The sequence below is a fragment of the Trachurus japonicus genome, chromosome 19, assembly GCF_045865225.1.
Source record: "Trachurus japonicus isolate A0001 chromosome 19, Traja_1.0".
NCBI classification, from domain to species: Eukaryota; Metazoa; Chordata; class Actinopteri; order Carangiformes; family Carangidae; genus Trachurus; species Trachurus japonicus.
Window position 1 is genome coordinate 10,533,316 of NC_140925.1, and position 15,642 is coordinate 10,548,957.

The 15,642-nt window shown below is 43.8% G+C and overlaps 2 protein-coding genes across 5 annotated transcripts; one reads left to right on the forward strand and one right to left on the reverse strand.

Annotated features, from left to right (window-relative positions):
* Nucleotides 1–780: 780 nt before the first annotated feature.
* bicral (BICRA like chromatin remodeling complex associated protein) lies at nucleotides 781–10,122 on the forward strand. Of its 3 annotated transcripts, none has more exons than XM_085760787.1 (13): nucleotides 781–1,006; nucleotides 3,323–3,386; nucleotides 3,613–3,658; nucleotides 3,886–3,934; nucleotides 4,040–4,105; nucleotides 4,680–5,909; nucleotides 6,003–6,048; nucleotides 6,141–6,181; nucleotides 6,275–6,324; nucleotides 6,403–6,548; nucleotides 6,653–6,747; nucleotides 6,843–6,945; nucleotides 7,817–10,122. In XM_085760787.1, exons 3-13 carry the CDS (start codon nucleotides 3,618–3,620, stop codon nucleotides 8,329–8,331), a joined length of 2,382 nt encoding a protein of 793 aa, XP_085616913.1. In that variant the 5' UTR covers nucleotides 781–1,006; nucleotides 3,323–3,386; nucleotides 3,613–3,617; the 3' UTR covers nucleotides 8,332–10,122. The 3 variants fall into 3 exon arrangements, with proteins under 3 accessions (XP_085616913.1, XP_085616914.1, XP_085616915.1); XM_085760788.1 differs by lacking the exon at nucleotides 781–1,006 and adding an exon at nucleotides 2,495–2,572; XM_085760789.1 differs by lacking the exon at nucleotides 781–1,006 and adding an exon at nucleotides 2,926–2,982.
* Nucleotides 10,123–10,737: 615 nt separating this feature from the next.
* LOC146967450 (uncharacterized) lies at nucleotides 10,738–15,468 on the reverse strand. Of its 2 annotated transcripts, none has more exons than XM_085760791.1 (5): nucleotides 15,274–15,468; nucleotides 13,298–14,383; nucleotides 12,743–12,853; nucleotides 11,877–11,993; nucleotides 10,738–11,779 (listed from the first exon to the last, which is right to left on the reverse strand). In XM_085760791.1, the coding sequence occupies exons 1-5, from the start codon at nucleotides 15,281–15,283 to the stop codon at nucleotides 11,751–11,753; spliced, it is 1,353 nt and encodes a 450-aa protein (XP_085616917.1). In that variant the 5' UTR covers nucleotides 15,284–15,468; the 3' UTR covers nucleotides 10,738–11,750. The 2 variants fall into 2 exon arrangements, with proteins under 2 accessions (XP_085616917.1, XP_085616916.1); XM_085760790.1 differs by having other exon boundaries at nucleotides 11,873–11,993; nucleotides 15,274–15,436.
* Nucleotides 15,469–15,642: the final 174 nt, after the last annotated feature.

The window sequence follows — 15,642 nt, forward strand, 5'->3', positions numbered from 1 at the left end:
AATGTTTACAATGCACAGCGCCACCTACTGTACCGGAGGGTGCGTGGTAGTATAATACACACACAAGAGAATTATACATTTGAGAAACATTAAATAACAAACGCAAATAAAAATTAGTTAATTAAGTCCAATCTACAAATGTTAAATAGAAAGAACATTTTAATTTCACATCCCTACCTAACAAGCTTTAGAAATTAGGACTTTCATATAGCTACAAAACATAATGAAATATGATGCTTTGTCACACTTTAGACAAATTAGAGCTACACTTGACTATTTTGTTTTCATACCTAAATTACCCAATAGATAATGTATGGTCTCAGTTCATCAAAAGAAAGTATTCACATATTTTCCCTGTATTAGGTCACTTTTGAGGTTACCTCAGGTGAGGTTAGACTTTGGATGGACAGAAGTGGCTTATTTGGGTCTTGGAAAACTATACCTTTATTGTTATAATGATTGTTATTATTAAATGGCATTAACAAAGCAAAAACATTTTTTATCATTTCCCTTCATCAAATATGTAATAACAGTGAAGACATGAAAAGAGTAGAGGTGATTGAATTCAATGTATTTAATTTATTAAAACATGTACACACATTCTCATCACACAACATCACACAACATCAAACTGAGCTCTGTGTAAAACTTTTGAGTTGTAACTAGGCAGCACTGTAATTTACAGTAACTATGGCCATACCTGAGCATCAAGGTGTGGCACACAACCAGAGGTCCGCCCTCTACCGTTGGTAATGATTAAGTCTTAACATTGTTTTTGTTATTTATGGAAGTAACGGAGCGTGCCATTATAACTTATATTTGTATAAAAATGGCGTGTTTATTAATTACTTTATCGTTGTTTGTGTTTTTCTTATTCAAATCTAGACAGTCGTGTGCTACCGCTGTGGACTGGTGATGTGGGTCGCTTTGCTCTGTGCACTACCCCAACAACCCGTGCGGTGATGGCGAGGAAACCCCGTTGACAAGGCACTGCTTTTTCATGACGGTGAGTTTCCCCTTTGAGTGTATTATAATTTTGTGATAAAAATTTCAAGGAAAAAACACACACAACCTCCTTCCTCCCTTCCTTCAGGGAGGGTAGAGAGTTTGAGCGGAGAGAAAAATCTATCCGAGACAGAACAGGGACAGTGAGAAAAATATATGAGTGGGAGAGGGAGAAGAAGGAGGAGGAGGAGAAGGAGGGGGGGAGCAAATTAAAAGTTGCCAAATGGAGATATTGGGTTTCAAGCGGAGTGAGACAGGAGTAAAGGGTTTGCCTCTTCGACTCGTCTTTATGTTATGCTAATCGGGAAAAAAATTTTTTAGGGCTCGACGCCGTTTCGTTCTTTCGAATTTTCGACGGATTCTGACCGACGTTTTCAAAACAGGCGTCGTCGTCGTCGACATCGCGGGCTAGCTAACCAGAACAGGCCGGTGTTTATCGTTAAAATGTCGCGGAGCGTCCAAGCAAACCGGAGAAGCTTACACGGGCTCGTACAAAAGGTCCTCTGATTAAAAAACGCGTCGGTTCGGCATATCGAGACAAATGTGACGTTTTTTTCATGCTGGCAGATGAGCCACATTATAGAGGACAAATGAAAGCCTCCCCAGCAGAGAGAGAGAAAGAAAGAAAGAAAGAGCACGTCAGCGACGACCGACAGCCACAGGCAAGGCTGGACGACGACGGGCGTTTTGTGCTGCTTGAATGCGATTATCATTCTGTCGATTCAGTCTATTTTTGGAAATAAAACTTGCAAGGTGTACATTAGCTGGCTTTCTAAACCGACGGCGAAACCCCACGCCAGGACCCCACACACAGTCGGGGCTAGCTTGGTTGCCATCGAAGCATGCATGCATGCTAGGGCGGATTTGGAAGACTACGAACATTGAGATCTAAATTTCTTTTTCACAAAACGTTCGCAGATTAATCCGTTTTGGCGACCTGATAAAGAATCGGCGACGAGAGCTTCTTAAACCCAGTGTTTTTTAAATCGCGGGGAAGGGCTCGTTTTTGTTTTTGTCCTCGTCGAGTCTTTTTCTAATCGCCGTTAACGTTAAAATTCTAATTCTGGAACACTAAGCAGTTCAACCGTTAATGTTACCATATCAACGTCAAGTTTTTAGTGGTGGGATTGTAAAGGAAACGACAACTTTTGTTTTTATGTAGCTATTTCACAGCCAACCAACCTTCGTTTGCGCAGTTTTTATTTTCATTAAAGTTAACGTAAATAAAACATTCATCGTTTGGATTTTCCTTTTTTCAGTTTAGACATGGCTTCCTTCCACAGTTGTTTTTTTACACTGTGTCCACTTCTGACGGACAAAGGAGCCTCTCCAGGCTGACCAGCTATCATTGTTGTAGTCGGTTTAACACGAATCTCTTTTTCTTTTAATTTTTGTTTTTTACAAAACGTTTCGATTTGCTTGTATTGGGTTTCTTTGTATTTGTAAGTCGCAGTGCAGTCGGTTCAAACTGTCTATTTAGCAAAGCAGCCCTTGTCGTTCTTTGTTCTCCTCGAGTCAAAGATGGAGGCTAAACGTGGCTCGGCTGTAAAGACAAGCCTATGGCATGGTAACAGCCATTTTGTAGCATTGCAGTTGAAACGTTTTCCACAGACTCATGAACACAAAGTCAACATTTCCCCAATGACAGTGCAACACAACCCTGTAATTTAAACACCATTTCATTCAAACACTGACTTAGCCACAAAAAAAAGGAGTTATGATTTTTACCCCCTCTGCTATCACTACACATACACTGCTTAAATACAACTATCACATCAAAACAAACAAACCAACCAACACGTTAGATGTCCAAACACTCACAGACCATTATTCAGCTGGATCAAATTCGTTCTCACTGTCTCATTTTGTTTCCCTGTTAACTGCAGAACCAGAAAGATAGCTGCATACTTTTGCTGGCTGACTCAAAAATAAAGCCAACACCTCTTTCAATGTAGGAACTCAAAACAACCATTCAAGGTATAAATGGAGCAGGGTGGAGTTTTACACTCAAATGGCCATTTTCACTGTGTGCAGGCACGAAAGACAACCAATGTGGGACAGCAGAGGAGGGTAATGGGTGGGAGTTTGTGTGTCAGAGACAAGTATCTGTAGGAGGGGATGAAGGCCATCCTGCCCTTACACACTTATACACTGATCTCCCATAGCACTGAATAACATACATGTCCCCTTCTTCCTGTGCATCCCCCTGTTTCCCACTCCCATATGTCTTTCTATCTCACCTCTACAACACTCCCCCATTCTGTATGCTGCACATATAATTTTGTAATCTTACTAAATGCAGTTTCTCACCCTGCAGCCCAGCCTGTTACAGGAAACAAAGGGTGTTAAATGACTGTATCCATGCTTCCTGCTGGAAATCTGTGAGTGCTATGTCATTCCTGCCAACATAAAACACATGCTAACCCACCTACCTCAGAATAAAAACAAAAGCAAGTGATCGACTGAGTTTTAATCCACTGTTTAATGATTGAAGCTATAATGGCTATCGGCCCTTGCAGATTTTTTAACATAAATCTCCACATATCAGATTTTTACCATCTTCTCACCTGTTATAATCTGTGCCTGTGTCCCTCCATAATCTTTCAGGTGTCATGGATGATGAGGACGATCGCCGTCTTCTGGATATTTTAGGGTAAAAATCCCTTAATAAAACTAGTATTTACACCATTGAGTGTGGCGTTTATCATGTGAACAAAATATGAAGGGATATATAGATATTTGTTGTTATTGGTCATTTCTGAGCTCATGTTTAGAAGCTTATTTTTATCCTCTTGTTGGATTAAAAGAAACCTATGTTACATTAGAACTGCTTCAGGCTTGTTTCTCCCTCATTAAAAGTCTTGTCTCCACCCTTTGCAGAGATGTGGATGCGTTAAATGACTATCTCCATGGCAATAATAGCAAATCTGTAAGTGACTCTAACTTAATGCATTTGAAATTATTCCCAATGCTTCATTTCATTGCGTAGCTAGAGCCCATCCAGTCTCTGTTTGACTCTGTTTTGTTATTGCAGATTGGGGAGGATGATGTGACTAATGCAGCTTATGGGTCTGACGGATCCTTCTTCGCTAGTGACACAGTGAGTTTACCTGTGATTACCTTGATCCAACCAAAACACAAGCAGATTTTAGTGTATTATTACAGATACAGAGCATTTTCTTAGATTTAGTTAGGCACTAATCCTCATTATAATGATTTCACTTAGTGATTAGGAACCAACAAAGTTGTTTGATTTGTCAGTTAGTTCTTTGATTAACTGGAAAATCTCCATCATAACTCATCTAGATCTAAAAGTGCAAGTTTTCAGATCATTTCAGATTCTCATTTTGTCCAGTCAGTGTTAAATGTAAAGATATGTAATTTTTTAAAAGTATTTTCAGTTTAGAAGCTGCTAAAAGTTTATGTTTAGACATTTTTCTTATTTATCACATTTTTGTTGAACAATTATCCAACTGTGAAATGTGAACTCAGACCAGGGAAAATCCATGACTGGATATTGTTTTGGTAGGAGACAACAATGATAGACACTATGATTAAAGGATTGAGGTCCTAAAAAAGCGTCACGTAAGACACTGGCAGACGGGGAAAAACAGCCTTTGAAATGCAAACGGTTTTTCCACTTCTCTCTCATTTACCCTAAATGCCTCTTTTAGGCCGGCTCCAACACGGGCCTCAAGGATGGCTCCTCTTCAATGGGCGAGTTCGGCGACGATTCAGCCGGGGCAGGACTCCAGCTCTCCAGCAGCCTTTCATTTATCGAGGATGAATTGGGGAGTGGGAACTCCCCGGGGGGGGTGGACCTCGGCGGAGAGGACCAGCCCTTCGACATCCTGCAGAAGTCTCTCCTGGAGGCCGACATCACGGAGCAGACGCTGGCCCAGGAGGCCTTGCTGGACTCCCAGCCCGCCCCCCCCACTCTAGTGCAGGCCCCCGTCCCCTTCCCCTCCCAGCTGGTCTCTGGGGGATACGGAGGGGGGGTGGGCGTGGTCACGACGGCGACGGCTGCGGCGTTCCCCACGGGCCAGTTCCTGCAAGGGGTGTCCCAGCTGCCCAACGGCTCCGCCCAGCACATCCAGGTGTTGGGGTCCTTCGGGGCGGGCGGGGGCGTCATGACCCTGAGCAGCCTGGAGAGGACTCCTCAGCAGATCGTGTTGAGGCCGGGGGCCCCCGTAGCTGGGGCGGGGGCCACGGCCGGGGGTCAGGTGTTTGCCCCTACGCAAGGGCAGGTGGGCCAGGTGGGCTTGCCGTTCAAAAACATCCCCCTTCAAAACATCATCATCCAGAGGGGCCCCGGTGGGACCCAGACTCTGGTCAGACCGATCCAGCCCAAACCGCTCCAGGCCGGGGCTCAGACTGTGTTCAGCGTCGGACTGCAGCCCACTCCCACCACCATGGCTAACGTCGTCAACGCTAACACTGCGTCCCCCGGGGGGCAATACACGGCCAACGGCTCCATCGTGGTGCAGCAGCCGCCCGTGGAGCAGCACCAAGCGGCCGGACAGTTCCTGCTCCCCATCCACAACGGCCCCGCCGACCCCAACTCCAACGCCCTGATCGCCGCCGGTCAGAACACGGTTCAGATCGTCGCCGGGCAGAACTTCTCGGCGCCGCAGCGGGGTCAGCTGATTCTGAACCAGGGGGTCGGAGGGGGCGTGGCTCAGACCTGGACCGGAGTCTCCTGCGCGAGCTCCGGCTCCGTGCAGACGTCGTGCGCCCCCGGGCGGCTGACCCTGGTCGGCCCGGCGGCGACGACGACGGGGATCGCCAGTCAGGCCCAAGTGACGGCCAGCCCGGTGCAGCGCCTCCTAGTGACGCAGAGTCAGAACTGCGCCGCTCTGTCCCCGCTAGCCGGTGCAGTGACGCAGGAACAAGACTACAGACAGGTATCATCACACATCACCGATGTCCAGTCATATCTCCCACCTTAAAAAAAAACGTATATCCCCCTGAATCTGACCTCCATTTTTATTTCCCAGAATTCCTCACCTGCTCTCAAACAGACGCAGCTCAGCAACATCCACGGTAATAAAGACGTTGTTGCTGTCACACACATTTATATCAGTGTTTTACATGTTGTATCTCACTCTGCTTCACTTTTGTTTGTTCTCTGGCAGCCATGAAAACCATGACACACGATCCAACGCTAAACTCTCAGGTAAATTCATTATTTGTTGTGCACGCGTTGGTTTTAGCTTATAGAGACAATATCAGTGTTGTTCGATAACTTTGTTGTGTGCGTTTTGTGCAGGTCGGTGCACAGAAGAGGCCTGCCCTTCCGCCAATTACAAGAGAGGGAATGTGAGTTTAAGTGCAAACATTATTCAGATATGTACTGTGTGTTGTCTTTCAGCCACTGATGGAGTTTGTTTTCAACAGGTTTTTACAGCAGGTGGGGAAGGATCACGCTGGAGTTCAGAGCCCGGATCGACGTCAGTTCGCGTCGATCAGCAACGCTCTGCACAGACTCCTCCCCTACCACGTGTTCCAGGGAGCTCCGCCCAGCCAGGACGAGTTCTCAGAGGGTACGAGTCGACCGCCATGACGCCAAATCTGTGCAACAGGCAGAAAGGTGGTTGTACAGAATGAAAAGTTGAAGTTCGTGTGTTTTTTTTGTTTTTTTTCACAGTGGATGACGAATTCGAGGTGGTTGCGACTCAGGTGCTGAAGAGGACGCAGGCCATGGTGAACAAATACAGGCGGCTGCTCATGGTGGAAGCTGAGGTGGGAGCCTGGTTGTGTACTTAGTGTACATGTATTTCCTGTTTCGACACGCACAGGGTTAACAAAGGTCGCCTCTCTCTCTCCTGACCCCGCAGCGTTCAAATCCATCGTCGGAGATGGTGATGATCGACAGGACCTTCAACCAAGAGGAACGCAGCAACCTGACGCAAGACAAACGCATGGTGCTAGTGGATCCAGGTAAGAGAAAAACTACAGAGTAGAATAGAATAATATAAAACGCCTTTATTGTCATTGTTTATTAAATACAAATGTGTAGTGCAACTCCTTTAGAGACATGTTACATTGGACACATTAACAGTTCTTTTTTTTCTTGTTTTATTGACATTTTACGAGAGTTCACTGCAGTAAGGAATTCTGAATAATATTTTTAAGTTATTTGTTGCAAAGTCTATAAAACCAGTGATTGGACACTCATTACTATTTCTGTGTGCACGTTTTTGTAATAAGTCATGATTATCGTAAATTGGCAGGGCTAACCGTTACCTGTCAGTGACTCAATAAACGGTCCATGAAAAAATATTTTTTCCAGCAGGTATCTTAGTTACAACATGATTGAGCTAACTGGAGTAGTTTCATGTCGTGTCCGGCAACGGGAGGGTTTTAACAGTTGACGTCCTGATGTTACCCTGTCAGCTGCAGCCTCTGATGCTTTCTAGACACCGTGATTCCCCAAAACTGAATAAATACCACACATAGCAACACAAAACTGCTTTGCTCGTGCACACAAAAATAGTAATGTTTCTTCAATCATTTCAGATTTGTCTAAATGGTGATAGTGGCGTGAAAAACACGATATACTGTATATAGCTAAACTCTTGTTCGTTACTATTGTTCTCATTCAAATTAGGTGCGATTTGTTCCACAGTAAATCATTCATCAATCACTCCCTACAGTTTCGGCTCAAAAACTCTATAATCAGTTGGGCCTTAAAGAATATTATAATATGTAGCTACAGTGTATCAGTGCTAAAATGTGAAGTTAAGTAAAAAGAAGTGCGTACTGGCTCCAAAAATGGAAAGATTCAACTCTTCTCTTGTTGTTTTTACAGACGCTTTCTTGGAGGACTTCTGCTGTGGGATGAAATCCAAACTTTTCCAGGCCCCTTCCCCGCCCCAGTCCAGCTGTAGTTGGAACCAGTCGGACAGAGGCTCCACGGAGCCGCCGTACAGGACAGACTCCTCCCAGCCCGGGTACGGAGATCCGGGAGGGGGCGGAGCTGCAGTAGGCCCGGGCGCGTGCGCCGACAGACCCCTCGCTCCACACTCGCAGGACGGCAGCAGGAGCGTCCTGGAGCTGAAGCGGTCTCAGCAGGTCTACGGGCCCAGCGGCAGCAGCAGCAACAACAGCAGCAGCAGCAGCTTCCCCCCCCCGACAGGTAACACCCCGCCTGCCTTCGCAGCAGCAGCAGCAGCGGCGTCGGGGGGACAGACGCACTACCAGGGGTCTCACCACGTGTCCTCCCACCCGATCCAGCCCCAGTACCCCCCCCAGCTCCCCTCCCCCCCGCACCTGGACACAGACTCTGCTCTGGAGGCGGCGGTCAACAGCATCCTTGAATGTTAAGACTGAAGCTTCATCCCCAGTGTATGGTTTGGACTTTTGTGTGTGTGCGTATGTGTTGGCGTGTGTGGATGTGTTTTTTTTTATTGTTTGTTTGTTTGTGTTACACACCTCCCTGTGTGAAGAGAGGTGAACTCTTCTTTCAGGTCTATGGTCTTTGTGACACCATCTCTGGCCATGTAGCATGTATTTAATTAGTTTTTGTCTCGTTTTTTGTTCCTTTTTATTGTCGAGGCAGGTCGTAGGAGTCGTAGGAGTCGTAGGAGTCGATGCGAACACGGGCACTTAATGATAATAACCTATAAAGAACCGGGAATGTGTGCAATGCAACGGACGAACAGAACGGAGATGAATTGTTTAGTTTATTTTAAGACAATTTCACAGGAGATGGGACGTCAGTAGCTTGAATATAAGAGTGCTCCTCTCTTCACACACACATTAATCTTTAGTGCCAGCTGATGAGCCCCTGAATAACCTATGCTGAAAAAACCCCAGGATGAGGGGGGGTTGGGGGGGGTAGGGGGTAGGGGGTGGGGAGGGACGAAACAATGACTGTGCCTAATTCTAGGTTTTTATTTTGAAGTGTTTACATGAAGAAGCTCTATTCACTCGTTTCCTTCCTGCATTGCAAACACACACACACACACTCATGCTTTAGTCCAGTGTGTTCAGAGGTGGAGATTTCCTTCAGCGGAGACACATTCACATAGACGAATTGCACTAAAACGTACTGTTGCTTTTCTTTCAGGAACTAAACGACGACACAGTGCGCGCTAGGCTAGACAGATTGTGAACATTTTGGACCAGAACCAAAAACTGACATGCCTGCTTTCAGCTGCCTGCAACGAGGACAAGCTCCTCTCCACACTAGAAACCAGTCAGACCAGTGGTGTTACTGTACTCAGCAGTGCTCGTCTTTTCCTGCTTAAGTCACATTTTCTTTGGCATTTTTTTTCTTTTGTACCTTAAAGGTATGCAAGCCCCGACACAGACACAAAGACAAATCTCCATCTTCAACCACTTTTTTTTAAAAACATTTTTTTTATTATCATTTCAGTGTGTTTGTGTGCGGGGAGCTAAGTCCTCAGATTGAGGGATATAATTATGTTACAATAGTTTTATCTTTTTAGATTTTTATTTCCTGACATGAAAAAAGACGACAGTTTTTTTTTTGTTTTTGTTTTGTTGTGATGATGTTGTTTCCCCCCCGGCTTTGTGAACATGACCTTTCAGGGTCATCGATTGTACGTACGTCTGTCTGCCTTCTGCATATAATTCTATATTGATCATATCTGTCTATCTATGCTTTACTACCTTGACACTTCAATCAGGGTGTGTGTGTGTGTGTGTGTTCATCTGCGCACACACACTGTGGTCTATGACTATTGTTTTCTACGTAGTTTTGTGGTTTGATTGAAAAACTCTTGACTTGATTCTCAAGTGTTCGCTCCTACCCCACGGATGTTGTTCTCACTGTCTAGTCTTGTTTTTTATTTTTTTATCTTTTCTCACACATCCTCTGTTTTCCTTCTCTGCAGCGCAACCAAAATTAATAGAGGAATGCAGTCATGTCCAGAATCAGCCTCAGGTCTTTATTTCTTTGTGCTGGTGACAAAAAAAATAGATGGAGTTTGTTCTGAAGCCGTGGCCCTCACATGAATTTGGTTCTGGTTTTGTCTCTTTTATGATTTTTTTTTAGTGTTTAGAGCCAAAACTATTTCTGATAAATTAATCCTAAATATTGGCTGTGTATTTATGTTTTTCTACAGGAATCTGTACTATGGTGTGAGAAAACAAAGGGGCGATCTCAGCCAAACCCAACACAGGACCAAAGCTTAGGTTAAAATGTGTTAAATGCTCCTGGGGTTGATTCTGGACGGCGCCACCTTTCTCCTCTAAACATGTCTGTGAAATATGCTTGCCAGTAGGCTACAGAGCAAAAACTGAAGGCCTTTTATACGGGGTGAAAGAGAACACATCTGTCTTCTTCTTCTTGTTCTTTATCTTCTCGTTTTTTTTTTGTGTTTGAGTGCCAGTGGCCATCGCAGTGGTTTGCTGCAAGATTTCGTGCCTCTTTAGCACTTACATCAACAAGAAAGCGCACAAAGTAGGGACATGTCCAGTGTTGGAAAAACATTGTTATCTGGATGCATATCAGCGTCTGAGGGCCTGGTAGGAACATACTGTGCTTTTTTCTCCCCTACTTTGAATGCAGATTTGTGTTTTTTGCCTCCATTTTCACTGTTGTTTTTATTTTATTTTGTTTTTTTGTCTCACTTGATTTGTATAGTTTGCTGTTTTGTACAAAATGGAAAAGTGAAACACAAAATATTTATAATTTTGTATGGAGAAAAAAAAAAAAGAATGTAAAAAAACAACAACAAAAAAACACAAAAAACAAATATGAGAAAATGGAAATTATTTTTTATTGTGTTGGCCAAGGAGCGGCGTCAGGAAAAATCGTTACAAAAATACTGTCATTTCTTCATTTGTAGCTAATGTGTGTTCACTACAGCAGCGAGGAGAGTCAACAATAAATTCATACAATACAAAGAATACAATAACAAACTGGTCCAGTCCGGCTCAGAGCCTCCTTCAGTGTCCCTCCATTACTATTCTGAGAGTGTTCACACACAGGCACTGACAGCCTAAGCATGCATAATAACATCATGTGACAGGAGGGGAAGCATTGCCACAGAAAAACAGATTTGTGTTCCCTCTGATCCACAGATAGGATCTCTCCATGGATACGATATTTCACATTTCATGTTCCTTGTACGTCTGAGCTCCCAGAGAAAGATTTTTATCTGGTTAAAAACTCTTGGTTCCCTCTAATCCTCTCAGGGATCCCAGCACCGATGCCTCTGCACAAAGGAGCTGAGAAAACTCTGCATAGCAAACATTTGACTGCCCAGCCCTTTTAGGGTTTTTTTTTTTTTAGTGAACACGACCCGACAGTGACACCGTGTGGAGCTGCTGGGTCTCACATTTGTAACACTTAAATAGAGACCACAAAATAAAATAAAATAAATAAATAAATAAAAGTCCCAATTAAGAATATATTTTTAGTAGAGCTTTCCCTTCCTAAACTAGAATAAAATAGTTTCAGACGAACAGAATGAATAAATAAATAAACCATGAAGTCTTAATTTGCATAACCTGCAGTGCTGTACCCACAGGCGTGAATCAGATGAAAGTGAAACTACCAGGATCAAGATTACAACTCTTTGACATTTTGGGAGACTGATACCACTCCCACATTTGTCAGTTAAATGTAAATAAGTTTAGATTAACATACAGATGGAGACAACAGCTTTAACGTCTGCAACAAAACAGGTTATGCCATCTTCAGCGTTTTAATTCATAGAAAATCTGAACTGTAAGAACTACAGTAACATTTCTCTGCATGTCTTCCCTTGACCTCAGTGGTACTTCCTCCAGCGATCGCGCTCTGGGAAAAACAAAAACAAAAACACACTTGAGTCACCTCCACATCTGTTGATCCCATGAAACAACGCTGCCTGAAACTGATCCACTCACTTACTTACTTATATGAGGATAACTCCAGATGTAGCTGAGCACACAGTATCCTGCAAACAGCATGCCCAGCCCACCCACACCGCCCTTCCTCACGTCAATGTATCTCCTGTAATACCAGTGCCAGCCTGCAGGGGGCACAGAAGAGGAGAGGGAACACATGCATGTAAATCCTCATATAACAACATGATTTAAGACTTAAAGAAAAAGTCTATTATGGAAACACTCAGCAAGCAGCCGATTAGCTTAGCTGCATAGAGACTAGAAACAACCTTTAGATAGATTCTGTCCAAAGGTAATAAAATCCACCTATAGCACCTAGAAAACTCAGTAATTTGTATTCATTTATTTGCACTATAAGAAAAGACAATTAGGCTACAAGAAAACAGAAATGAAACAAGAATAGTATGTGCGGGAGAGGTTAAAAAAAACCCTATATGGGCTTATAAAAAGCACCTCCCCAAGAAATATACAAAAATTCAGACTGTTTTTTATGGTTTTGTGGAAACACTCAGCAAGCAGCTCATTAGCTTAGCATAAAGACTAGAAACAACCTTTAGATTTAGATTCTGTCCAAAGGTAATAAAATCCAAAATGCCAGATCATATCACCAAGTCTCCCGTACAGGAAACAACCTTCTGCAAAACCTCAGAAAGTCGATTTCACTCTTTATATAGTTTGTATATTGGGGTTAATTTGTGAGCTTTAGTGGCAGGTTTTGTTTGGACAGATCCAGAGGAGCTGTTTCCAGGTAATCTATGAGCACATCTCAAAAACATCTCAACAGATAACAAACGAGAGGTCGACATGTACATTCAGTGTTGTAGGCTGGGTATTATATTTGAGTAAGGTGTGTGTGTGTGTGTTTGATATTGACCTCTTCGCACCATTTCCACCACGTCTCTCGGATGGCCGGGGGTTTTGCGGGCCAACCACTCAGGTAACTCTCTCAGCCTCACCTGTCCGAGACTCTGCGGCATCGCGGCACCTGAAGGGAATCAGAGCATGGACAGGTAAATACACACTGGAAGCACATCCTCTTGCATTTCACTCGGCCTGGGTGTCGATCATTGCTGTTGCCGTGCAAGTGCCGATAGTAGGACATCAATTTACAGAACACAAAGTTTGTTTTTGTGCATTTTCAAAATGTAACTACAGAACCTGGACTTCTCCAAACTGATAAACTGATTTAAAACGCTTTAAAAAATAAAAAATCAAGTTGTTTGCTTCTTGAAAACATAAGGAAACAGTGAAAAATACATTTTGCAGTTTTGTTGAGTGCAGCACCCAAAACACAATAATGGAGAAACAGCAGATCTTAACATTTTAGAAGCTGGAACCATCAAAGCTTTGACATTTCTGTTTTTAAAATCAATGGACGACTGTTTGTAACATTAATTCCTGAACCTCCAGTGTCTTTTACTGCACTGACCTTCAGTTTGACCATGAGGAACATTTGGTTTCCTGTCAGCCTTCATCAGCATCTCCACCTTCGCCGGCAGAGTTTGGCTGGGAAGCTGAATGGCCATCTGTGAAACTGACGGACGCTCTGTCACGTGACGACCAACCCTCGGCCCGTCTTTCATGCTGACGGTACACGGAGGAGACAACAGGTGGCCGGACAGTGGAGGAGCTGCAGGGAGGTTTGGTTTGGAGTGAGAGGAACCGTTGTGTTTCAGAGCGATTAAAGACGTTTGTTTCGGCTTCGTTTTAGTCGTTACCAAGCTGGTAACGAGATCCTGATTCTGCTGTCCTGCTGGAACTGGACTCAGACTAGTATCAAGTCTTATTCTGCTGCTTATGCTGGACGGAGTGGTGGTTTTCACTCGGCCTAACGTGGCTTTAACGTCCTGGATGGTAATCTTTGCCAGGTGGCTACTTCCGGGTTTTAAGAGCATCTCATTTGTGGATAAATCCTCAGTTTCCACCCAGAAGTCGTCTCTCTTGTTGGATCTTGTGCTACTTTTACTTATTTCAGACCCCAGAGAGTCAGAGTCAGCGTCTCCAGTTGTGGAAAGAGCTTGGGTCGCCCTCTTCTTTGTCTTTGGCGCTTTCTTTTTAGAGACGACGTCTATGGGTTCCCCGGGATCTGAACCTGGTGGTCGGGTTCCTGAGGCAGATCTGGCTCCTTCCAGTGATCCTTTACCAACGTGGTCTGACTTTGCAGCTTCTATCAGAGCACGGAGACTCTTCTTCTTCGGCCTGGAGATGTCTGGAGGTGGCGCCGGGGAGGAGGAGGAGGAGTTCAGGGAGGTGGCGGCGATCTCGATTTGTTCAGACAGCTTCGGTTTCTTCTTCCTCTTGGTCGGCGTTACAGCAGGTGATGATGATGGCGCCGTAGACACCTTCCAACTTTCCGCCATCGACGTTTCCCCCGTTGCCGTTGGTTCAGAGGAGCCAACCAGCTGAGAGGACGTTGTCTGAGTGGTTGGAGGTGATCTGGACCTCGCCGCTGCTTTACAATGTGGAAGGTGACTCTTCAACCTTTTGTAGGTTTTCCCACAGAACGGACACACCTCTGTGGGGACACGGGGACACAGCAGACAGTGTTTCATCAGTTAAACTTTTTATTTACTTGATTTTAGGCAAGGCAAGGCAAGGCATCTTTATTTATATAGCGCATTTCATACCAAGGCAACTAAATGTGCTTTACTAGATAGTATGATCAAACAATATTATGTGTGGAAAAGAAAAGCATAAAACTACATCTCTTATTTGAATTAATAGATTCATCAACAATAAATAATCTGAAACTACTTAAGTCATTATTTGTAAATAAGGTAATAAATAGTAGGCTAAGTAATCTCTATCAAATGAAATGAGTTGCAAACCAAATATTTTGGGGTATATGGGTGAACAAAATAAGATGTGAGGATAGTCTACTTTTTAATTTAATAGTTTCATGATTAATCAGAGAATTACTATAGGCTACACTAAAAGTAAAACCAATCAGTAGGCCTAGTTGCATATTGGTCTAAACCATTATATGAGAAACTGGAACCAGGAAATTGTTGTTAGGCCTAATGATCAATGAACAACCAAAATAGTAGCAACTGCGCTATTAGTCAACTTCTGCTTTCAATTCTAAATATATAGCTACAAACTCATGAAGCTGTGAAATACCAACAGGCCTATCTGACTGCAAGCTAAATAAATGCAGTGCGTAATTTATAGCGTGACACACGTGTGGGCCGGCTGACCTTCCCACTGACGTAAAAGCAGCAATAACGTAGCTACTCTACTGTAGTTTCTACTGTACAACACGTAGGTCTACGTAGACCACTAAAGTCCCAATAGAAACAACAACAACCTTTATATTGGTTTTTGTTTAAGTCACGTGATATTTGGGTGTGTGTTTTTTTTTTGTTCTTTCCTTTTGTGAATGACACAAACGTTTATGTAACTTACCGGAGCTCATCTTTACCGCGTGCGTCAAAACAGCCAATCAGAGTGAAGCACGCTCCGAGACCGTTGAGTAGAAAAAGTTACAGCGGCGACGATAATTTATGCAAAATGTGAAGTTTCGTGAACTGTCACATTGTTGCGCAGCGGTGACTCTTTAACTTGAGACGGCTTTTCCCTGGGTTGAAGACAGTTGTTGTTATGGTTGTTGCAGCTGTGAGGACGTTTTTAAAAAAGACCCTTGGGGTGTCGCGCGAGGAGCCTGAGTGTAACGCAAACAGAAACAAAATTGTCGTAAAGTTATGTTTAAAAAAAAAAATGCCGTATGTTGTGTGGGGTAAAATTAAAATCTAGATAGTTTGGTTGTAACGGGAC

Excerpts from the sequence above, each read along its gene's own strand:
- bicral (XM_085760787.1), top strand. The coding sequence starts at position 3,618 with ATGGATGATGAGGACGATCGCCGTCTTCTGGATATTTTAGG. Across the intron at positions 3,935-4,039 it reads ATGGCAATAATAGCAAATCT|ATTGGGGAGGATGATGTGAC; the intron begins GTAAGTGACTCT and ends TTGTTATTGCAG. Across the intron at positions 6,549-6,652 it reads CCAGGACGAGTTCTCAGAGG|TGGATGACGAATTCGAGGTG; the intron begins GTACGAGTCGAC and ends TTTTTTTCACAG.
- LOC146967450 (XM_085760790.1), bottom strand. Across the intron at positions 12,854-13,297 it reads TCCTCATGGTCAAACTGAAG|GTGCCGCGATGCCGCAGAGT; the intron begins GTCAGTGCAGTA and ends GATTCCCTTCAG. Across the intron at positions 11,994-12,742 it reads GGTGGAAATGGTGCGAAGAG|GCTGGCACTGGTATTACAGG; the intron begins GTCAATATCAAA and ends TGCCCCCTGCAG.